Below are 24,331 nucleotides of genomic sequence, written 5' to 3' on the forward strand. Positions count from 1 at the left end.
AGATCAGGGAAATGATGACATGACTTGTAGATGACTGATTTGAGTGAGGGAGGGCTGTGCAAGGTCACCAGCCTTACTTTTTCCTCCAGAGTCATCTGGGTCCAGTGGCCAGATATGGATCAGGACAACTAGAGATGGCCCAGAATACAAAGGGAGACCCTGGCCCTTTTAGCCTAAGGCCTTTGGAGGTATCCACTTTGAAGTAATGCCCATTTAGTGAATAGGCCTCTTTAAGAAATGAGTCAAGGGATGGCCCCTTTAATATAAAAAAAAAAAAATCAAGGTGGGAGGGGAAGACCCTCAGGGTTGCTGTTCCAAAGAGAAAAAGTTATCAATGACATTCATTCTAAGATGGGAGGGCCCAAAATGCAGCCATTAAGTGGAGCATAGGTAGAGACAAAAAAGGAAGGAAGAAGGAAAGAAGGAAGGAAGGTAAGAAGGGAGAAGGAAGAAAGAAAGAAAAAAGGACATCTAGCCAGTAAACCCCAAGTTAACTGGGCAGCTTCTGGTCATCAAAATTTATCTTCCTTTAGAGAGAAGGAGAGGGAGAGGATGAGCTTAGTTACCCAACTGTCTGGGTCCCCATTCAAGCAGCTCAGGCTACTCACAGGTTGCATTTGTCCTTTGTTCTCGAAGAGGACCATGACATCAGGGAAATGATGGCATCACTTGCAATTGACTGATTTGAGTGAGGGAGGGCTGTGTAAGGTCACCAGTCTCACTTTCTCCTCTAGAGCCATCTGAATCCAGTGGCCAGATGTTCATCAGGATGACTGGAGATGGCCCAGGATGCAATGGGAGACCCTGGCCCTTTTAGGCAAAGATCCTTTCAGGTTTTATCACTTTGAGTGAGGTAACACTCATTTAGTGAATAGGCCTCTGTAAGCAAAGCATCAAGGGGATGACCCCTTTAGTTAGAAAAAAATATTGGATATGGATATACATATATATATATGTATATGGATATATATTAATGGGTATTCAATTCTAATTTTAAAAATAATGTATTTACATTTTCATAATTTGAAAAGTTTTGACAAATTTTAAGTTTTTACAGTGACTCCTTACAGTGGCATCTTTTCTCATTTTCCCCCCAAATAATAACTAAAGAACAAACTAGAGCTTTAACGATGAAAAGTTTATTTTGCTGCTTGCCTAAAAGCAAAGCTGGCGAAAATTACTATAAGTACAAAAATAAATATAATTTAAATCAATGGGCATTCCACTCAAAAATAAAAAAAATGAATAAAAAATAGTATACATAAATAAAAATCCATTCAAAGCACAAAAAAGGTATCTGGCACGTTTTAAGAGAAATATCCATGGAAAATAAAATTTGTAGATGACAGTAATGTAACAAACTTTTAAAAATTAAAAGATAATCAAAGTTTTCACTACTTAAGTTTCTCTAAAACATATTGCTTATCTTGCTAATTAGCACGGCTGCACACAAAACAATGAATCCATCTATCAATGGAGAGACCTACAATGATAAGTAAGGAAATATCCTGAGGTTGTGATTTTTATAAAACAAGGTTTATCATATTTAAATAGTAAACAATTTGATATGTTTCACTTATTAATAAGAAATCTAACTAGGGCATTTTGCTGGCTCTCCTATAATTTTCTGGTTCACACAAGCAATAAATTATGTAAAAATCCCAAGAATTATTATCAAGTTTATTCCCAGAGTAGATGTTTTCTGTCTGTAGTTGGAGGCAAAAAGTGATTTTTAAATGGAGCAGAAAATTGGAGAAAACCAGCCTTCACTTAAGTAGACTTTGCTTTACAAAATTACCAGTATTCTCTCTAAAATTCAAAATTATCTCTCTTTAAAATTCTAGTTTGAAAGATTAAAAGGTCCACATTTACTTATGAGAGAAGCACAAAGCCTTTTCCTTAAGACTCCAAAATGTCTTGATAAAGGACAAATATAATTCTCTCTAAAAGAGAAAATTAAGTTTTCTTGGCTCCTGGTATTCTGGGTAATGTTTTTAATTTCACTTGTATGTGTATATAAAAGCACAAAGGTATTTGTGTATCTATAATAATGTGCGTCGTACGTGTGTATATATACACACACATATATACACATATTAATCCATACATTAAAAATAAACCCCTATTTGAAAATTTGGATTTATTAGATACAGCCCTTTATTCTCTCCAAAATTAAGCATCCTAGAAAAAGCAGAATGTCATAAAGGAGCAAGACTGCTGGAAAAAATTGTTCTGCCCAGATAGAAAATATAATTGCATGCAATAACTTGTATTTTTTTAAACTATAGCAGGTTTAGTACATTCCTAAATATGATATATTCAAGAAGATTGTGCTGTCTTCTCAAAAAATTCTTTCTCCATAAGAGGAAATGACAATCCTATGAAAATGCTTTAACAAGTATTAGTAATATATATGGAAATTTAATATTTCTGTTGTGGGCATACAGGTAATCCAGAAGAATAAAAATTAGGCATATGTGACCAAAAACAATATTCCAAATTTTCATTCTATATTAATTTTCATCCAATTTATGTTCCCTAAACCAGAGTTTCCACTTACCTAAGTACCTAATAGTCCACAGCAAAATTTACAAATTGGGACTCAATTCCATTGAGAGTCTACTGAAAATTGTTTTTAAAAGTTAAAAAACCAACAAAATATGCTTCTACATTATTCTCCCTTGGAACGAGGTATCATGAAATTTATTTACCAGATACAGGTTTCTTATACATAAAATGTGTGTGTTTTCTGAACTGATGAACATTTTGCTACATCTTTTCAATTTTCTTTCACAAAAGCAGTTCAAATGTCCTTAAAATCTGGAATATATACATTTTTTGTAAGCCTATACACATAAATATCAAAACTGTGACTACATAATTAAAGCACAGACTTGAAATATTTTTTTCTGTATTAAGTCTTTCCCCACCTAAATCTATTATTACTGGAAAAATGGATTTAGAGTAGGATTTCTCTATATTACTGTATAATTCTCAACTTTCCACTTCACTTTCTTGGGCAAAGAAAAATACATGAGCATGACCACATGGTTTTATCCTAGTGAATGCTGTCTTCTTAAATTGTCGCAACATTTGGCTGCTTTCTTTGGGTTTTTCCTGCATATGCTCCTAAAAACAAAGTAAAATCAGTTATTTTTGTTCTATAAATTGTTACTTTCTGAATTACACTGTACATCATATACCATCAAACTAAGTATAAATAACTAAAAAGATTCTTCGACAGTATTCTGAAACCTTAGAAGACTAGGAGAAGCAGCCTACCATGGTAACTAGAGTGCTAGTTTTGGGAGTCAGGAAGATCAGATCTCACCTCTGACACTTAACAGCTTTGTGATTATGAGCAAGTTATGTAAACTCTCAGCCTCAACTAACTCTCTATGACAATGAGTTATCCATGCTTTGCAATCCACACGCATGGAGGAAATTTTCCCATAGGAATTCCTGCAGTGATGAAATCACAGGTCTTTGGTGTGTATGATATAATTGATTTCAATTTGAATGATGAAGATCAATAAAGAGCCTCCACAAGCTTCACAACTTTTACCACAGAGCTTAAATTTTCCATTTGAGATTTCAATTTCTGCTAATACACACGAAGTTCTATGACAAAGCATACATTCTCCATGTTGGTCAAGCCAGCATGAATTAAAACTGGAATAAACTATTTATTTTGGGAAATAAAAATTGTAAATAGGGAAAAGTTTTCTTTTAAAGAGAACTGCATAAATTCACAGATCATATACAAATCAAAAGTCATATTCTAATACTGTTGTTTATACAACAAGATACTGAGAACAGTAAGGAAAACAGTTAAAATTAATTTTATTATATGATCAGCTGCATGTTAATTTTACATTTTTTAAGGGCGAAACTCATCTGTAATTCGATCGTGATACAAATCCATATGATTATACTTTATATATAAGCCCAGTGACTATATATATATTTCTATATAATACTGTTGAGTATTGACTGATATGCACTTAAGTAATTAGGTGGTATGCAGATCTATTAAATAAGTGCAGATCATACAAATATGATGAATCAAAAGTGACAGTCAAACATTTGGAAATGAAATGAGAGGGAAGATGTAACATAGGAAAAATTCTATATATACTGCAATGAGGAAATATCTAGAAATCTTCCAGTACTTCCCTATTTCTAAGAACTGTAAATGGCCAGAAATTTAACAAAATTTTTGCCCGTTAGATCCTGGAAAGAACTATAATGTTTAGAAGTCTTCTAGCTAGTGCCATGGCCTTTAAAAAACAGCATAAGTTGCATTAGTCATTTAGTGAAATTTTTTCTGATTTTGGCCATCATTGAAACTATTAGATTCTGAATGCAATGGAGGCTAACATAATACTAAATATGTAATTCCCTTTTAAAGTAACCCCACTTACTACAAATCATATAATTTTAAATGGGTCTGTTTTAAAATGGGTTACACTACATATGTACTATTAAGAGTTATACTCACGAAGTATGGTACAGTAGAGTCAACAGGCCTGGGTTTGAGGCCTGACTCTGCTGCAATCTAACTGTGTGACTTTGGACATCATCTCTCCTCTCTTGGTCTCAGTATCCTCATCTGAAAAATGAGGGGACTGAACTAGAAGATCTCTCTAAGATCCCTTCCAAATGTAATATTCTATGATCAGTTATATGTTTGGGATTCATCTCACAAAGCTATGATCTCTTAGAATATTTAGTATTAAACTCATATTTAATAACGTAACATGAAAAAAATCCTTACAGTCCTCATTTTTTTTAACTCTGAAGACAGATTTTATCCTAAGTAATGAAAATTCTTTGACTGTTAAATTTTATATTTGTTAGTATTAATCTAAAGATTTGTTCCACATTACAAGTTAGAATTAACTTTTTTATGTGTTAATAAAGGTATTTTCATTAGTAACACATAAATAATTTTAGTGAATAGTTCCAAAATATTCTGTTAGTAAGAATTAAATATTTAACAAAAAGAAGTTTAACAAGCTCTTTGGATTCATTTGAATATTGTATTTGTCTTCTTGCCACCATTTAAAAATTAAGCTCTGAAACAAGCCCCCTGTAATAAACTGGAGGATAACTAATTGGAATTTCTTGTTTTGTATAAGCAAGAAACCAAGGAGAAAAGAGAGAAAACTTTCCTAAAAAATCTCCTCCCAAATGATCTTGCATTTGGAGGAGGTGGGGAAGAAAAAAAATGATTATTTCCTTATTTGAAGTTACCGTACAAACTACAAGATCATACACTTCCCCACAACAAAAGGAGAGCCATGCATAGGTTTAGGGCAGTTTAGGCACAATACGGCCATTTCCTTCTATTCATTTTTTAAAGGGGGTGATATAATTGATATTTCATATTATTTTTCTAAACTGCAAAGTTTAGATGGTAGTCTATGGATAGAGATGTTTCTAGAAACCAAGACTATAATCATGTATTTCCTTAATTCTCCACCACCCTCTCAACCCCACTAAATTGTAGTACATTCCTTTGATGAGGAATCCTTTAACATACATGCCAAAGTTATAGTGGCAAGAAAAAGAAAACAATATATTCCATTTAAATGATGCAGATTTGAGTATCTTACTCACTTTTTTTCAATGAAATGAGATTCAGAAACTCATTTTCTACACACCTGAAACACGCACTCTGTTACGCATTCTGTTGTCTGAGGGCTTCTCTCTATTTTGCTCAACCCCCTTCACTGATGTCTTAGGGGTTCTAATTAAATATAGAAACATTAATAAGCCACACATTAAAGTCTAAATGCTGTAACTTACAAAGAAAACAAGCATCACACTGTTCAGTAAGAATAGCTGAAAAAGGAACACAGTAGCAGTCAGAAACCCTTTAGGAAGCTATACTTGATCTTGATGAGAATATAATCCACATTCCACAACCACACGAAGTGACTGCTTATCCCTCATCACTTTGGTTATGCTGACCTACACCCGTGTAGTCTTAATGCTGTTTATATGTCTAGTACTTCATTGTTGTTAATGGAACCAAAACTGTATGAAGTAAATGCAAAAAATATGGCAAAACATGATGATAATGAAAACACAATACACAACAGTATGCCCAGTTTACTTTCAAACTGTTTTCTAGGATAAAAAGAAATCTCAAAAAATTTAAATATACTTTTGTACAAAAAAAAGTGACCACATTTTAAAAGCATTTGCAACATTTACCATGAATATGAATAATTTCCTCTCAAAGTTGCCTTTTACTTTCAAATGTATATAGTGCTCTTACCCTTGTCTACAAAGTGGCCTATGAATGGGAGCATTCTGTCCTTGATTTGGCTGAAGTACTCTGATAACAAAGAAAATAAGTTAGTTTACTAAAAAATAAATTGAACAAATTAAATGTGGCTTTTTTACATTATCTTTCAAATGTCAGCTTTCTTAAAGGAAAATATTAAATTAAGAGCTCACTCTGTAATAGTTTTTACTGAATTTTTAAATAGGAGCACCTTTGTCAAATACGGCAGCCAAAATCTGTCTACTAATAGATCAGGCCCATAGAAACTGTGTGATAAAAAACTATGTTGTTTAAAATTAGCATTAATGCCTTGTTCTTCTGGGTCACTGAAGCTTTTTTTTTAAAAGAGCTAAATCTTCTCAAATATGACAGAATATGTCATTCTTATTTCATAATAAGGGAAAACAAGTTAGAAACTTTAAGTGACTTTTTCAAGGCAGTTAAAAAAAGGCCCTATTAGAGCAAGCCTGGATCCTGGATTTACATCATGACACAACTGACTAACATTTCCATGAGAAGCAGCTTTTCCCAAGCATATCCTCGTTATGTTCTTGCTCTTATCTGGTAGCTCTGATTGATGGCCTTATGTAATGCCCAAGTCTATAATTCTTCATGTGTATAAGTAATATTCTGCTAATAGAAGGCAGGAAGACAGGAGGAAAATAGGGAGAGCAGGAAGTAAAGGAGAGAAAGAGAAAGAAAGGAAATAAAGAAGGGAGAAAAAGAGAAAGAAAAAAAAGCAGGCACAGGACTTAGTAGAAAACAATTCTCATACGAGAAAAATAATTTCCTATAGGAATAGCTTCAGTTACTTTCACTCACCTTGTTTCTGAAGGCTTTTGTCTGATGAGAATTTTCTTATTTGGCATTCCCATTTCAGCAGCCCTAAAAGAAGAAAATTAGGACACAGAATATATTTGAAGGAGGAAAAATATGCTTATAAATATCACAGATAAAAATACATCACTTCAGGCCAAAACTGAAGCAATAATCTTTTTGTAAGAGAAAAACTTTAAAAAGCAATTAGTAAGATGATCTACATTTTCCCAAATACAGTCTTTTCTCACTTTAATTCTGGGAAGTCACAAGCAAAATGTGTCCAAAAGTTGAGGCGTTCATTGTAGGAGCAATTACTTGAATACTAAGCTGATATTGAATACTAATACTAATAATAATGTTCTGGGCTCCCAATTAGAGGTATATGTAAAAATCATAAGGAAAAGACAAAGAAAATCAGACAAACACAAGCCAGAAATAAATACAGACCATAAAAAGATGGATTCAGATCTCACGACCTTACTTTAATGGACATACTTTCTATGAATGAAAATTACTTTAGTCAACTGGGGAAAACTATTGGTCCTTAATACCTGAAGCAGAAAGAACAAGGGGGAATAATGTAGGACCAAAAGTAAAGATTATTTCATTCAACTGAAGAAAAAAAAGAGAGATGATGTCAATACTTACCTCATGTACTTCTTCCTATCCAGAGATTTCTGTGTTGCAGCTGAAAGGGATGCTCGTGGGTTCTTCATTTTATCCTTTACATGAGAAAAAAAAATGTATGTATGCATGTATGTATGTATGTAAATGTGTGTGTGTATATGTATGATAGGACCAATTGAGAATTTGTGTTACTATTTTCTAGGAATCTATAAATTTCACTGAAAAATCTTTTTTTTTTTTTAAATAGAATTTACACGTCTCTGACATGATCTTTCTTGGGAAGTAATCTGCTGGCAAATTATTTTGGTAAATGGCTTTTTAAATTTTTATCTTCTATATACATACTACAAAAAAGTGACTTCACATTTTTAGTCATCTCTTGTCAACCATCATTAGACAAATTCATTCACAATCAATGAACTGTTACTTTAAAAGGCTGCCTTTTCAGATTTACTTGAGTCAGATTTTTTGCTCCGCTCTATGACTTAATTAGTTGCAAGTGTAAAAATTACATGGCAAGCAATGATTACAAAAATCAATGAAGGTTAGGCAGATTTTTCCAGGTGTCATAAAAGGAAGTCTGTCCAAACGCTGATAAATGAGAGGGTTATATTGTGTATTCTTTTGCCTCTATCTCTACAGATACCAGTGTAGCTGGCATTCTTAACTGCAACCTATGCCTGAAAACCTCTGAGAACAGTTTAGATGCCATTCAATGAGAAATGAAGCAATGTTAAAATCCAGAGTGATTTCATTACATAAAAGGTTACATTAATTGCATTAAACATACCATTTGTCTAAGCATTTTTTCTTTACGCACTTCTCGATCATGATGCAAAATGGACATTCTTTCTGTTGCATCCATTATGAAGAATATGTCATGAATATCAAATAAGGCAGCTCGAAGCTAATTTTGAAACAAAAAAGAAATTGTATCTTCTGTTTAAAAAAAAGAGCTAAACAATAACTTAGTAGCATATGTTTTAAGAATATTTTAAACTGAAATTCTAACTTATTCAACAAAGCAAATTTCAGAAACGTAAACCAAATACAAGGAAACTTTCCAGGCTAATGATTGGTTCCATGAAAATATATATTAAAGATATTTAACAGAAATGTTATAAATGTGAGCTACATTCTTGGCAGCTAGAATTTAGATTATAAAAGTTACAGAGATCTGACACTATATAACCTTTATAAAGGTAAAGCTTAATTGTCCTGCATCACAACTTTCTTCTTTCTCAACTTCAGAAATTTGTGGTGGTTTTTTCATATCTGGCAAGCAGAAGGCATATTTGGCCTTCTGCATCAAAAGTATCTGGCTAGGTATATGGGAGAACAGGAGAAGTTAGAGGAAGATTCCCTTAATGGTCCCCCTATCCCCAAACTTCATACACTTCTTCTCTACATTCTCTTTGTACTTACCAGTTCTCTCCTTTCATTTTGGAAGCGTCCCACAGAAGATTGAGGGACAGGAAAGGTCAGTGTTCTTGTGTGGTTGCCCCATGGTCCCAATATTAAAGATTCAAGCAGGCTGCTTCACACTCCCACCATTTAGGGGAAAGCCAGGAGTGGTACCTCTTGGAATCAGCTACTATAAGATTTTGCTACGTTGTGACTATAACATATTAATCATGTTATTGCAAAACAGCCCTGACAATGTAATGTGGGGTATACTTAGAAATTCTGCCTAATACATACACACGTACACAATTACCTGAGCTAACACTCTTTCCTGGAGAGAAGCATCTTGTGATGAAACAGATCCTCTTTTTAATGGAGCTTCTAACTGAAAACTTCTTATGAACTCCATAGTATCCTATAAAAATTGAAGCAATTTTTATAAAGGAATCTTTATGAATAGTCATAGGATTTTTGAAGTCCCCCTTCTTTTCCTATTCTTTCCACCTACAGTATGTAAACCATTCAGGTTTCATTTTACCATACAAAGAATTATATCTTGATTTGCTCCAATTTTATCGAGAAAACTATCATTATAGGTCAAATTATATTTATCTTGAAGAATGATAACAAACAGAAGGCACCATCTAATTTTAGGTTGTAGAATCAATGAATCCTCTTAGCAATAGCACACAAATTATTGCCTATCTTACTTTATAAATTATTTCATCTGAGTTCTACTTGCAGAAGTGGAAAAAAGATGAAGAACAGAAGGAATGCTCTTACTTTGACTGTCTGCCGGAGATGTTTCACTTTCTCTGTCTGCAGGAGCCTACGAGTAAGAAATCCTTTTGCCACTGCAGTTATTTTGTCGAATTTTGCTTGTACTTCTAGACTAAAAAGCTTTAAAAAACAAGGACAAACTTCTTAAGATTCTGTATTATAGCGTTGCTCCTCAACTTGTAATGAGGTACCAATGCAAGTTTTTACTTGTTACATTTTATATAGTTTCATTTTAAAATAATTTTAAATATTTAAAACTGGTATTGTCAAAGTATGCATGTTCATTTCCAGAGCCTGACAAATTAAAATATACATATAAAATTAAATTTTACTAACCTGAGACCATCTAGGTTTGCCCCTTCCAAGAGGTCTGGTTACTGGGATTTTGGGCAAACCACTAGGTGATGATCCCCAGAGGTAGAATGGTACTTCACTTGCAGAACCAAAGCTATGTTGTATGGCAGAATTTGTAAAACCTAGAGAAAAGGTGAAAAACATAAGACTATACCCAATACCGCATAAGCAGCATACATTTACCAGCACCAATCAGTATGGATTATTGTGGGTAATAATCACAATTGTACAAGCTTTGCTCTTGCCAGAAATAACAACCCTCTAAATCCTGAGCCACCTGTAGCATTTTTCTTTTACTTCACTTTTAAATTGATGCAACAGATGGAACTTTAAAATAGGCACAACATCACTATGAAAATAAAAGATGTGAAAAAGCAATCACAAGGGTCAGGGAGTTAGATACACTGTAAAAGCACGCTGCAGATGACAATTTTTTTTAATGCCATATGTCACCTGCCACATGAATGAACACAGGCTGGGATACTTCCCTCACTAAAGCGATTACTCTCCTTTCAAGCACCTGCTTTCAAGGACCTGGCCTGTTGCCAGTATTTCATTTTCACTGGTTACCAAGCAGTTGGCAGATGGAGGTGACCTGGGAAAGCCATCATCTAATAATATTTCTTAAAGACCTATCTACCACTTTCTGTATCAAGTAAAGTAGGAGAATTTTAAAGAAAGGAAAAGGCTTTAAATATTTACCAGAACTATTTGAATTTGCAATATGGAGTGTGTCCACTTGCGATAGCATTGTTTCTAGCAAGTCACCATCACTTATTTTTCTCCATTCTAATTCCACGGCATTGTTAAGGTTCACAGCAGGCATTTCTCCTGTAATTTCCTTCTTCTCTTTTAACATTCTCTCCTGTTCTTCTATTTCCTGAAGATTAATGGTCCATTACAATACGCCATGTTCAAACACATTTCTTTTATAAACTAATCAGTCTATTCGTACAATGAATATTACTTCTCACTACTTTTCCTCTGACACAGATTTGACAGTTTCAGAGTATTTACAGTAAATTAAATCCAACAAGCATTTATTAGGCACTTCCTTAAAGTGTTTAAACTGCTCTAGGAGCTGGAGCTGGAAAGGCAAGAGCTCCTTCACCCAGGAACTTTACCCCTTTGGAGGAGGGGAACAAAAAATGGACAGAGGTAAGTTAATACGAAAAATCATCTGAGGAGAGAAAAATACTAGGAAGTGGGTATGAAGGAGAAGAATCAGAAAAGCTACCTCAGTTGAGCCTTGAAAGAAAGTAAGAACTCTGAGAGATAAAGATAAGAAGGAAGGACAAATCTACTTGTGCAGATTTGGTGAGATAGAATGTTGACGAGAGAGGAAATAGTCAAATCCATAAAAGCAAGTAACATGAAATAAAGCTGAAAGGTAGGCTGAAGTTAGAATGGGGTAGATCTTGAATTCTAAGCTGAGAGGTTTTATTTTATCCTAGAAGAAACATTAAATGTTTTGGAACAAGGCGGTGACATAGTCATACTTGTCCCCTAGAAGATTATCTTGGCAGCTGTGTGAACTGGAGGAGAGACACTGGAAGCAAAGAGATCTGTTAAGAAGCTATTACAATAGTTGAAGTGAAAGAGAGAGGGCCTGAACTGCTATGGTAGCTACACAGATGGAGACTCCAGATAGATTTCAGAGATGATGTGGAGGCAGAACTATTTGTATAGATTTGTTATCTTTCATTCCCATTCCCACCACAACAATTAAAAAGAAATCCTCATAACAAATACACCATCAAGCAAAACAAATTTGCAAAAAGGCCCTGTCCAAAAATGCATGTCTCATTCTAGATTTTAAGGTGTGGAAGTAAAACTGACAGGATTTAGTAAATGATTAAATATTGGGGGGAAAGGGGGAATAGAGCAAGAAGATGTGACAGGGAAAAGAGAAGGGTGAGCAGGAGTAACTGATGATGCCCCCAACAGAAATAAGGAAATGTAGAGGGGAAGTGATGACTTCTATTTTGGATACGTTGAATTTGACATGCTGAAGAATGGAAATGTTCAGAAACTAGTTAGAGATACGGCACCTAAGTTAAGGAAGAGATTAGAGATAGAAATAAGATTTAGGAGTTGCCTGAATACAAAGAAAAATTAGCCCTATGAAAAAGAATGACTTAGCACATGACTTTTAGAGTTACCATAGCTAAAACAATTCATCACCTTTAAGTGATCATTTTCTTTGACATTACCTAGGCTGTTTCTTAGATATTGGATATAGTCAAGAAGCCCATACCCAAAAGCTGTACTAACTTATTCTCTACTAGCAAAGTCTCTGACATCCCAGGCTCTCTTCCACACCACACTGATATATCAGAGCCAAGGACTTTCCTTATTTAATAATGGCAGAAATAAATGTTTGGATTAAGTATTAAACAAACTATGCTTTTGACATGTTACACAATTCCCTTTCATTCCCAGATATTAAATCATTTCATATATGGCCATCTTTCCACAAAAATGCTACAAATGTGCCAGAATCAAGTAGCATTTTTACAATTCACTTTTATAAAACACGAGAAGCTATATATATGTGCTAAATTTCATTTAGCACCTCTACACACTTATAGTATAATAATTCCTCACCTTTTGCAATTTTTCTTGCTCTTTCTCCTGCTCAGCTATAAGCATTGATAACTGCTGAGCATGCTGTTCCTCAAGTCTCTTTCTCATTTCTTCAAAAGCCAACATCTTATTTTTTAGCATTTCTTCTTCTTCTGCAAAGAAAAGTGCTATTTTTGGAAAACTTATTGCATTTTTAAAATGACATTTTACAGCATCAATTTTATTTGCATTGTTGCACTAGGTCTTCTCAAATTCCACAAAAATTATGTTCCAAATATATGTAATCTCCACTTTCTACCACTCTGCATTTCACCACTGCATTCCGTGCTGATGCTACCTAATAAAGACCCATAAAACTTTACTTAAGCTCATTTGATATTTTCCACCAATGTCATAAATAAAGCAAAACATGTACCATCATAATTCTCTTACATTAGTCCACTGGAAGACAAAGACTCCACAAATGTGTTACACATAAAAGGTGGAACCACCTGAACTTATTCTATCATCTCTTCTCTCTCTTCTCTGGGTTCTCTTTTTTTTTTTAATGTTATTTCAAAGGTACAGAGACTTTGAGTTTGGGGTTTTAAGGAAGAATATTATACATCAAGTTCCAAATATATAAAAAAAGGGGTGAATATATAAATAAGAAACTTGAAGATAAACCCACTAAATGTCAGGATCATGAAATGCTACTACATTTAAATGTAAGATATATACATGGAAGCACTCCTCTTATTGTTTCATGAAACCCAAAGAAATGTTCTTCTCTTACTGTGGATACAGAGAAAGATTTTCATGACAGATAAGTATTTATTGAGCTATTACAATGGTTCCCTCATAACTTCTTCCAAGTATGTCAGATGGTATTTATTCTATTCCTATCAAGCTTTTTTGTTAGTGATGACAATTATAAACGTCAAGCATCAAAAGCTTTGATGCAGTATACTTTATATTGTCAGACTGAATAAAAAGAAAAGGTAAGAGTTCTGATAATACAGGACAGGATAGGGGAGAGAAAAATTGGAAAAGTTACTCTATTTAAAAACACTTCACACGATGTTTCACACATTTCTATTTATAATTTCTTTCTCTAATAACTTGATGTCAACGTGTTTACTGAAGTAGCCAACACTTTGCAAATTTAGCAGTGAGCCTCACAGAATACAGATAACAACTACAACCCAAATGGAAAATCATATATCAGTGTACCAGATTCAAATCAATAGGAGATGGTTTATGCAAGAACTTAATTTTATCATTAGGAACATCTCATCTCTAATACTATTATGGTATGGACAGGACATGGACCTCAAAAAGCAGCTAAAGTTTTGTAATCTAAATAAGCAAGTCTAACTCATTTAATTACAATGTTGCTAATTATAAACTGTCTTGTCAGGTGGGTTCAATCCTACATATCATGATGCACAAATTAAAACAATCACCTCCTTCAAAACTTAAACTAAAGATATCAATGAAAAAAGTACCATTTGGTATGTTGTTAGCACCAACTGCACGAAAGCTCTAGAGTACCCTTACCTCTGGAACTAATTTCTAACATCTCACTCTTGGTAATGTAGACAGATCCCTTAGGAAATCTTTTTTCCTGTATCCATCGTCTCTCCGGTTCAGCTGTTCCACTTGTTAGGATATAAGGGCTGTTTTCTTTTTGTAAGCCATCAATATCCAAATCAAGTCTGCGCTTCACCTTCTCAAAGCTGTTTTCCACAAACTGTTCATTTCCACAGGACCCATCTGGTGTACCCACCTGCTGTCTTTTGTTCTGGCACTGCATCAGCAGTGGAGATGGGTTTTGCACATCGTAAGATTTATTCAGTTCCACTTGAGAATGACAGTTTTTTTCTAACACAGTAGCTGGCTTGATCACATTATTCATTATTCCACACTTTTGACTTACTATGCACTGACTAGTTGCATATGGCTCATGCAATTTTGGAACTATAGTACAATTATTGTCTGTTTTGTGTGGCTCTCTCCCATCAGATGCTATTTGACCCTCCATTGTAGCAGTTACGTGAACAATTTTGTTTTCTAACTGACTGAATGAATGCTGACACATTTCATTCGATTTACCTAAGACTGATTCTTCACCTCCAGTTTCAGAAGCATTTTTGCTGACAATATGAACTTTGCTAGAACAAACTTCAGTTAAATCAACAGGAAATTTTGGCACAGACTCAGGTATATTTGTTTTTTCATCGACATCTTGTATGATTAAATCCATGGCCCTCCCTTTTTCTTTGGGACTCAATTCATAGGCATTTACTGGGTTATTTATAAGTATGTGACCTGTTGATGAAGACTTAGGTCGTCTCCGATGAATTTTAGGACTCATACTTGGCTCTGGACTAGGCAACTTGGCATAGGAACCTGTAAAACTTTTGATAACGCTACTTTCGGGATCAAAAGTGGGAGTGACTTTAAAATCTTCATCTTCATCTGAATCCAAAAGAGTTGGTGTACCCATATGAATGGGTATATCCACTTTGGAGAAGCTGGCTAAAGCTAAAGCATTCATGCTGTTCATCTGGGTGGTAGCACTTTGGAGAAGAATGTTTGATTTATTAAGGCTCGGTTTATCAAGTGAAACTGGACTACAATTTTTGCTTATAAACCTGGCATTCTCTTTCCCAGAGTCATTCATCTTAACAGCATCATTCTCTTTGTCTGAGTGGCTCTCAGTGATGCTCTTCTTGGAGTTATTTCTCATGCTGCGTCGAGTTTGTTCTCGTTCTATGTATTCCTTTGACTTTTTCATAAGATTCTGAAGGCTCATCATATAAGGATCTGAGGTGGCTTCCTCAACCAGGGAAGGCTCCAATTCTCCTTCTCTTTTGGGGATATCATCTACAATCAGAGTCTCCTGTGAGGTACTTGAAGATGTCTCTGGAGAAGTTTCCTTTCCCAAAAGGTTAGGACTAGGGCTGTCACTTTGTTTGACAGAAATGCATGCTCCTATACCATTATCTGAATCTGGCCCATTCAGTTCTATGGGAGCAGTGGTATCAGAAGGCAAAATTTCAATAGTTTCTTCAACCTTTGTTGAGGCAGGCTGTTCAGTAAGAATTGGCAAACTATCATTTGGAATTATAGTGGGAACATTCAAGTCTCTGATTTCTGAATTAAGATAAACTGCCTCAGGTTCCCATTCATCAAAATCACTTATATTTGGCGCTTTTCTGACCTGCAAAGAAAAATTTGGAAACTGATTATTCTAGTTATAGAATAATGCCATTTAAGTTTTATAAATGTTATCAAACTGAAACAGAACTGCGTGTATTTCTTAAGCAGCTACTATATGTACTATACTCACACAGTACAAGAACCTGGGGTCACAAATAAAAAGAATGAAACAGTCCCAACTCACAAGAAGCTTAAGTTGTAATGGGGGAAACAAAAAAGTACACACACACACACATACACTATAAACATAACATGGTTAAATACCAGGAAGTTAGAGAGGGAGGGCTTTATGCAAAAGATAGGGCTTAAGTTGTACTTTAAAGGAAAAAGGACTCAAAGTAGAGATAAGGAGGGAGTACATTTCAGGATGTGGGAGATGAAGCACCATGGAAAAGCAAAAGAAAAGCAAGTCTGGCTCGATGGCAGAGTGTGGAAGGGAGAACAATGTGCAATGAAGTCAAAAAGATTGATGGGGCCAGTTTGTGAAGGGCTTTTAAAGCTAAACAGTAGACAGATGTTTAAAGCAACAGAAAGCCACTGCAATTTCCTGAGTAGGGGAACCACTATCATATCTGAGGTTAAGGAAAATTGCTTTTTCAGTACTGTGTAAGGTGGACTGGAGTAGGAAAAGTCTTGAGGCAGGAAACTAATAAGGGTGTCATTGCAGTAATTTAAGTGAGGGCCTGGACTAAGGTGGTAGTTATGTGAGTGGAGGGATGAGGTAAGATGTGATAGATGTTGCAAAGGTAGAAATGGCAAGATCTGGCAAATGACTAGATGGGGTAAAGGAAAGTGAGAAGTCTAGGATAATGCCAAGGTTATAAACCTGGGAGACTAGAAGGATTGCGGTGCCTTTGACAGAAAAAAGAAAGTCTGGGACAGGAGAAGTTTTGGAAGGAAAGACAATGAGCCCAGTTTTAGAAATGTTGTTTAAGATGACTCTGGGACACATTTAAAATGTCTAATAAGTGTTTAGTAATGTAGGACTAAGTAAGGCTCAAAGAAGACATTTGGGCTGAATATACAGATCTGGGATACAGATGACAATCAAACTCATGTGCACTGATGAGGTCATCAAGAAAGAGAAAGCAAAGCGGGAGAGGTGTAGGACAGAACCTTGAGGAACACTCCCAGTTGAGAAGAAAGTCACAGATTACTTGAAGTACCTGGATGTTAAACCTCTAACACATAAGAGTATTCTACTTATCAGGCTAGATTGTTTAAAGAAAAGATGAAAAGTCTTGTCTAAGTCTACTTAAGTGTGTGTGTGTGTGTGTGTGTGTGTGTGTGTGTGTGTGTCTGTGTGTCTGTGTATGGAAAGAGAGAGAGAGAGAGAACAATTAAATTGCTCTTTTATAAGAAAAAAAATCAGTGTGATCAAAGATAAATGCTACTTACTAATCTCAGGAGAATTTTTTCATGGCTATGTCATCACACTAATATTTCCTACCAAAGTGTAACATAACCCATTAGTCATACAAAAGTAATGCCGCTATAAGAAACTCTTATGTAAAGTAACTTGATATTGAAAGTAGGGGATCCCTGACTCTTGGTTCTTTACAACAAATCTGACTACAATCATTCTATAAGTTGTGAATGAGGCAGCTAGGTAATACAGTGGATACAGAACACCAGAGCTGCAGTCAGGAAGACCTGAGTTCAAATCCTGCCATAGAAACTTACTGAATGACCCTAAGGAAGTCACTTAAACTCTATCTGCCTCAAGTTTTTTAATCTACAAAATGAAGATAATACTAGCCATGAACTCCCAGGGTTGTTGTGAGGATCAAATGAGATAATATTCTTAGTGTTACTGTTATTATCATTATTAATTAAGCAGACTTAACAGATGCTTCTTCGAAGTTTAATAACATCTCAGTATTAACAATGATTTAAGCACAAATTTACTTAAGGCAAACTATACTAAACAATAATCTAGTGGCCTTTGAAAACACCTACTAAGGCCAGGGTTCTGAAGCTTTTTTGTGTCATATACCCCCTTAGCATTCTAATGAATCCTATAACCCTTCTCAGAATAATGATTTTAAATATAAGATATTAAAAAGTTATATAATACACAATATTAAAAAAACAAATTCATGGACCCCATGAACCCCAGGTTAAGAACCTTCATACTAAATAAGGTATTTGTGAATAAGGAGATATGTAGAGATCCTATGCAAATAAATAGTAAACTATAATAAAAATGAGTAAAATATAAATGCAGGAAAACTTTCACAGGACACATTAAAATAACATCGAGTCCCTGATATTTCCCTCTGAAAAAAATGCAGCCGCAAAATCGGCAAATATATCTTGAATTAGAATGTTTCCTGATACTAAGCAAAACTGACTATAAAAAAAGGTTCTGCCATCCATGTCTCCTAATGGCAGGATGTCTAAAATAGGATAATATACATTCCCCTCTTACCTTACGAATCCCCAGACATAATGGTTTCCAGGCAGTAAGTAATAAACAGTACAACAATACCACCTTGTTTCCATACATAGAAAGAAAAATAACTATATCCATACTTAGCACAACAGAGTTAGAAGGGACTTAAGGAGATTCTTTAATTTAACACCACTCCTCCCACCATTTTCCTGATGAGGAAACACAGAAGTGAACTGATTTTGTTCGAGGCTCCAAAGTTAGGTCTGGAAAGAACCCAGGTCTTCTGGCTCCTGGCCCAGTCCACTCTGACTATACTATACCACAATAAAAGCAAATCCTCGACCTGCTCACTAAAGTCATGGATTTATTTGGAGGTCTAAAGAATATAGATTATTTTGACAGGTAACCACAACAGTCAATAGTTTTATTCCAAATGATGTATTACTAAAGCCGACATGAAATTTTGATTATAGTAAAGTGTTACCACTTTAAAAAATTGTGCATTCTTTAAAAATTTATTTTTAGTTTTCAACATTCATTTCCACAAGATTTTGAGTTCCAAATTTTCTCCTTATCTCTCCCCTTCCACCTACCCCAAGTTCCCTTCCCCCAGTCTGCCCTCTCTTTTATCACCTTCCCCTTTACTTTCTTGAAGGGCAAATAGATTTCTATACCCCATCACCTGTATATCGCATTTCCCAGTTGCATGTAAAAACATTTGTTTTTAAAACTTTGAGTTCCAAATTCTCTTTCTTCTTTCCTCCCCATCCACCCTTACTGAAAAATTGTGCATTTTCTATAAAATATCTAGACCTGTGTGATTCATACATAAAAATAATCTGCAAAGCCAATATTTCAAAGGTTCTTTTAAGAAAAATTATTCTCTAACTCTAATAATCCTATTTCTATTGTATAATTTATTTGGTAGTCTTTTGAAAATAGTAATATTCAAAAACAAAATAATAGAAAATAATAATATTCAATTTTATTTTTAATTATATAAGATATTAACTACATAGCCTCTATGACAATTGAATATATATGTATGGTATGTGCGTGTGTGTGTGTGTGTGTGTGCGTGTGCGTGTGCGTGTGCGTGTGCGTGTGTGTGTGTGTGTGTGTGTGTGTATGTTTTATGACTCTAGAATTTGCGATGTGCACTGACTGGGTTAATTACTAATGTTATGAAACTTAGCTCAGATAAACAACAGTGAGTTTAGCAGTTACCCAGTAAGGTCCTAAAACATGACGCTAATATCAGCCTGGAGTGTGTAATTACACAAGACCAACCACAAACCCTGGGGACTAAGAAAACAACAAAATCCGTAACCAGCATTATGGCACAGAACATGCTGGCAGCTGCTGGGCTTGGCTTGTTTTTTTTCCCCCATGTGAAAGTCCTTATTTCATTTTTAGTACTTGTTTACATGGCCTTTCAAAAGAAACTCAATGCTATTCAAGTTTTAAATTAAAGAGTTTTCACATTAACAAAGGCAAACAGTAAACAAAGCAAATAAAATGGCCCTCAGCTAAATCTACATAATTCTATCTTCTATTTCATTTATATTAACGAAAACTGTCTGTGGGTAGTCAAGAGCATAATTTTAACTAAAGTGAATTTCTGTAGATTATTTACCTTATCAGAGAATGAAAATGAGGTCACTGGTCAACAAATAAGTACAAAAGTAAACTTCAGTAAATAAATTCAGAAATTTCTAACTAACAATTGAGCATTTTTAAATAGTAACAAGATCCAAACAATGGCTATTACATTCATGTGTGGGCCCCTTGTCTAAACATCCACTGATCTAAGTACTAGTCATCACTCACCACTTATAAACAACCACATTTTTTGTGTAGACATTAAAAAAATAAAGACAAACTGTGACTTCTCAAACATAATGGTAAACATAGTGGATCATTCACAACCTAGGAATTCTAAATAAATGTCTTGGAGGATTAACTTCTTTATCAAAACTCATGGGGCTAGACACACCTGAACGTTGTCCAGGATCTCCTGGACACGATTCAGTAAGGCTTTCTTCCTGCTGCTCTGTTTGCGTGCTTCTACATCAAGTGCTTTCTGCTTCTCCTGCTGCATTTCTTTTCTTCTCTCCACACTGAGCTGTGGAATACAGAGCAAATTATTAAGCAGATTTCTAGTAGAAAAACATTGTATGAACAATAAGAAACTTCAAAACCTGTCAGTAACCAAACTAAAGGTTAAGTGGCCAAATAAAAACTTTTTTACTTTTATCAAAGGCTCTGAAATGAACCAGATATTAGTCATTTTACCATCACAGAAATGGTAATAAGTTTCTGTTCTCAGTGAAGTAGCAGTTAAATCCACTGGTTTTTTATTCACTCATCCAAATGTTTTACTCATTTTTTCCTTAAAAATAAACTACAAATAGTCCTGATAAAAAAAGATAAAAGATCCCATTTTCATCATCCCAAGAAAAAGTATATTTCTAGCTCTTTATCTCTGTAGATTTCAATAAAAAAGTAAAGGATCTGAAATAAAATTAAAAGCTACAAATCTTTAAATGAAAACAACTAGGAGGCATCACTAGACACCCAGGAAATTAGTAAAGATAACAAAAGATGTAAATATTCAAGGCTGGAAGGGAAGTAGAAAGAAAGGCACACCTTTTACGGAACTGTAAATTAACCCGACCATTCTAGCAATCTGTAATTATGTTAAAAATCAAAGTTCCTAAAATGCTCAAATCCTTCAGCCCAGAGATCACACCACTTAGGCATATATTTCCAGGAAGTTAAAGACAGAAACCAACAGATACCAAAAAATTCATAGCAATGTTTCATTTGTTTTTGTAGTAACAAAGAAACAGAAATTAAGTAGGCACCTAACAAATGGGAAATAGATAAACAAACTATAGTATATGAATGTAATGGAATATTATTACACAATAAGTGACAAATATTAAATTCAGAGAATTCTTTTAGAAAGAAGAAAGCATATACTTACATAAAACATAAAAGTGATGCTGCATGAAGCATGCAAAACAAAAACTATACACAAAAATAATGTAAAAAGAACAAAATGAACGAGAAAACATTTGTTGTGTGCTTACTATGTGCTGAGGGTACAATGAAATTAAATGCAATACTGTGTAATTATGATAAGGTTGGCCTTAGAGGAGAGCTAAGAAAATGTACTTCCCTTCCCCTTCATTTTGGAGGTAGGAACTGCAGAGAATGAAATACTGTACATACTGTCAGGTAAAATCAATATGAAGATTGTTTCAGGGCCTAAAAAGCCTCATAAAGGAAGACTTTGACTTTGCATTTGATCCTAGACATAACAGGGGCCCACCGAAATTTACTGGAGCAAGGGAGAGATATCATAATAGCAGCTAACATTTAATAATTCTTTAAGGTTTGCAAAGTTATTTACATACATGATCTCATCAGAACATGCTAAGGTCAGATTTCATACATTAGGACTATCACTTTGCAACTGTATGTAGGAAGGAGAGACTTGAGGCAGGGACACCAGTCAAGGGGATATTGTAACAGTCCAGGCAAAAGGTGATGTGGGCTCAAGCTAAGGTAGTACTACTTACTGGAAAGAAGGGAAGGGATGCACAAGATGTTGCTAAGGCAGGACTGACAAGTCTTGGCAACAGAATGCATATGCTGGTAAGGAGTAATGGGAAGTCGAGGATGAGTGAGGTTGCAAACTTGTGTGACTAAGAGGAAAGTAATACCCTCATTGGAGAGTGGGAAGTTTGGAAAAACAATGGGTTTAGAAAAGGTTATAATTTCCTTCTGTTTTATGACCCCTAAACTGTTCTCTACTGTTTTTCACCTTCATCGTGGTCTCTTATTCTTCCTCTTCTCAGTTCTTTCTCAGGTTGTCAATCCTGCACTACCCTCTTCTCTCTTCCCTATCTCGACCCTTCAATGAATTAATTCAACTCTACGGGGTCTTCTATATTCAAATTCCTTGCCCCACTAAATATTCTTTGCCAAAACCCATCCTTGGGTTCTTCCCACCATTTGCCACTTTTCCTTTTTTCCTGTGCTACGGAATGGAGCTGGAAAAAGTCACAAAACTATGTTAATGGTGTCCATCACAAATTTATATTACATGATCAACTGGGACCTCACCGTAGCAAGGCAATCCTTTTATACTTCCCTAATTAATTCACATACAAACTCTCATAACTCACCACAATGGCTGCTCCAAATCTTTTCACCCCTTTACAAGAATTTCATAATACCCCTTACCCCTATACTATCAACTGAGAACTTTGCCTCATTTGTTATTTAGTCATTTTCAGTTGCATCTTAGCAAAGATACTGGAGTAGTTTGTTATTTCCTTCTCTAGCTTATTTTACAGATGGGGAAACTGAGGCAAACAAGGTAAAGTGACTATCATAGGGTTACACATAGAGTGTCTGAGTGTTGAACTCAGGTCTTCCTGACTATAAGGTCCACAATCTACTTACTGCACCACCTAACCGCCCCAACCCTGTCCCACTACAATTTGAAAAAAAATGAGGTCATTTGTTGACTCAAATGTCTTTCCCAACATTCCATCCTTCACCAATCTCACTTGTAGAGGTGACCTTTCTCCTTGTCAAGGCAAATTCCTTTAACTGTGCATATGATCCCATTTCACCTCACCTTCTCCAGAAGATTGTCCCCTCTATCAAACCTACTCTCTCACTAATCTTCAATTTCTTCCCATCTACTGGTTACTTCCTGGCTGCCTAAATATGCTCATATTTCCTCCATCTTTAAAAAATCCTCAATTGATCTGACTATCCCTGCTAGTTCTCTTCTACAATTCCTCCCTTTAGTAGCTACACTCCTTGGAAAATCTATCTACATACAATCCATGCCTCCACTTTTTCTCCTGTCACACTCAAGTCCTCTGCAATATTGATTCTGACTTCATCATTTAACTGAAACTGCTCTCTCCAAAATTATTAAGGATTTCTTAATTGCCACATTCATGACTTTCCTCTATCTTCACCCTTCTTGACCTCTCTATGGCCTTTGACATTGACCATTTTCTCCTGGATACCCTCTCTTCTCTAAGTTTTTCACAGTTCTTTCTTCTGGTTTTCCTCTTACCTGTTTCACCACCCTCGAAGTCCCCTTTGCTGGATCTTCATCAAGGTCATGACTACTAATCATATCAGGGCAGCTAGGTGGTGCAGTGGATAGAGCACCAGTATAGGAGTCAAGAGGACCTGAGTTCAAATCTCACCTCAGACACTTGACACTCACTAGCTGTGGGACCGCGGGCAAGTCACTTAACCCCAAATGCCTCATCCTGGGTCATCTCCAGTCATCCTGATGAATATTTGGTCACTGGATTCAGATGGCTCTGGAGGAGAAGTGAGGCTGGTGACCCTCTCTCAGTCAAAACAAAGTCAAGTGCAAATCATGTCATTATTTCTCTGATGGCTTGGTCTTCTTCAGCAACGGATGAACACACACACACTAATCATAGGGGTCCCCAAGGTTCTGCCCTAGGCCTTCTTCTTTTCTGTCTACCATCTTGCTTGGTGACCTTATTAGTTTATCTCTAATGGATTAAATAATGAAAAGAATTCCCAGATCTTTATATCCAGCCGTAGCTTCTCTCCTAAGCTCCAACCAACTGCCTTTTGAACATCTCAAATTGCACATTCTATAGACATCACAAACTTGATACACTTAAAACAAAACTCATCTTTTCCCCCAAATCCTCTCCTCTTCCCTACTGCTGCCAAGGCCACCACCCAAGTCTATAATGTCAGTAGTATCTTTAACTCCTCCCTCACACGCAACATTTCCTGTATATATGTCCCTTTCTCTCCACTTATACCCTGATGCATCCACATTCACC

At 35.3% G+C, this 24,331-nt stretch overlaps 1 protein-coding gene across 7 annotated transcripts in view; it reads right to left on the reverse strand.

Annotated features, from left to right (window-relative positions):
- Positions 1-1,117: 1,117 nt before the first annotated feature.
- CCP110 (centriolar coiled-coil protein 110) overlaps positions 1,118-24,331 on the reverse strand; it is a 29,034-nt gene continuing 5,820 nt past the window's right edge. For 3 of the 7 annotated variants that reach the window (XM_072597996.1, XM_072597994.1, XM_072597995.1), the window contains exons 3-16: positions 20,461-20,589; positions 14,405-16,070; positions 12,887-13,017; positions 10,982-11,159; positions 10,262-10,401; positions 9,929-10,045; positions 9,459-9,560; positions 8,532-8,648; positions 7,763-7,836; positions 7,118-7,180; positions 6,287-6,346; positions 5,667-5,752; positions 4,502-4,612; positions 3,043-3,129 (exon numbers count right to left, since the gene is read on the reverse strand). In XM_072597996.1, the coding sequence (XP_072454097.1) occupies positions 4,521-4,612; positions 5,667-5,752; positions 6,287-6,346; positions 7,118-7,180; positions 7,763-7,836; positions 8,532-8,648; positions 9,459-9,560; positions 9,929-10,045; positions 10,262-10,401; positions 10,982-11,159; positions 12,887-13,017; positions 14,405-16,070; positions 20,461-20,589 (2,955 nt within the window). In that variant the 3' untranslated portion in view covers positions 3,043-3,129; positions 4,502-4,520. Of the gene's footprint in view, positions 3,130-4,501; positions 4,613-5,622; positions 5,753-6,286; positions 6,347-7,117; positions 7,181-7,762; positions 7,837-8,531; positions 8,649-9,458; positions 9,561-9,928; positions 10,046-10,261; positions 10,402-10,981; positions 11,160-12,886; positions 13,018-14,404; positions 16,071-20,460; positions 20,590-24,331 lie in introns of all 7 variants that reach the window. The other 4 variants (XM_072598000.1, XM_072597997.1, XM_072597998.1 and 1 more) reach the window with 3 other exon arrangements.

This window comes from Notamacropus eugenii, chromosome 3 (genome assembly GCF_028372415.1).
Source record: "Notamacropus eugenii isolate mMacEug1 chromosome 3, mMacEug1.pri_v2, whole genome shotgun sequence".
Lineage (NCBI taxonomy): Eukaryota > Metazoa > Chordata > Mammalia > Diprotodontia > Macropodidae > Notamacropus > Notamacropus eugenii.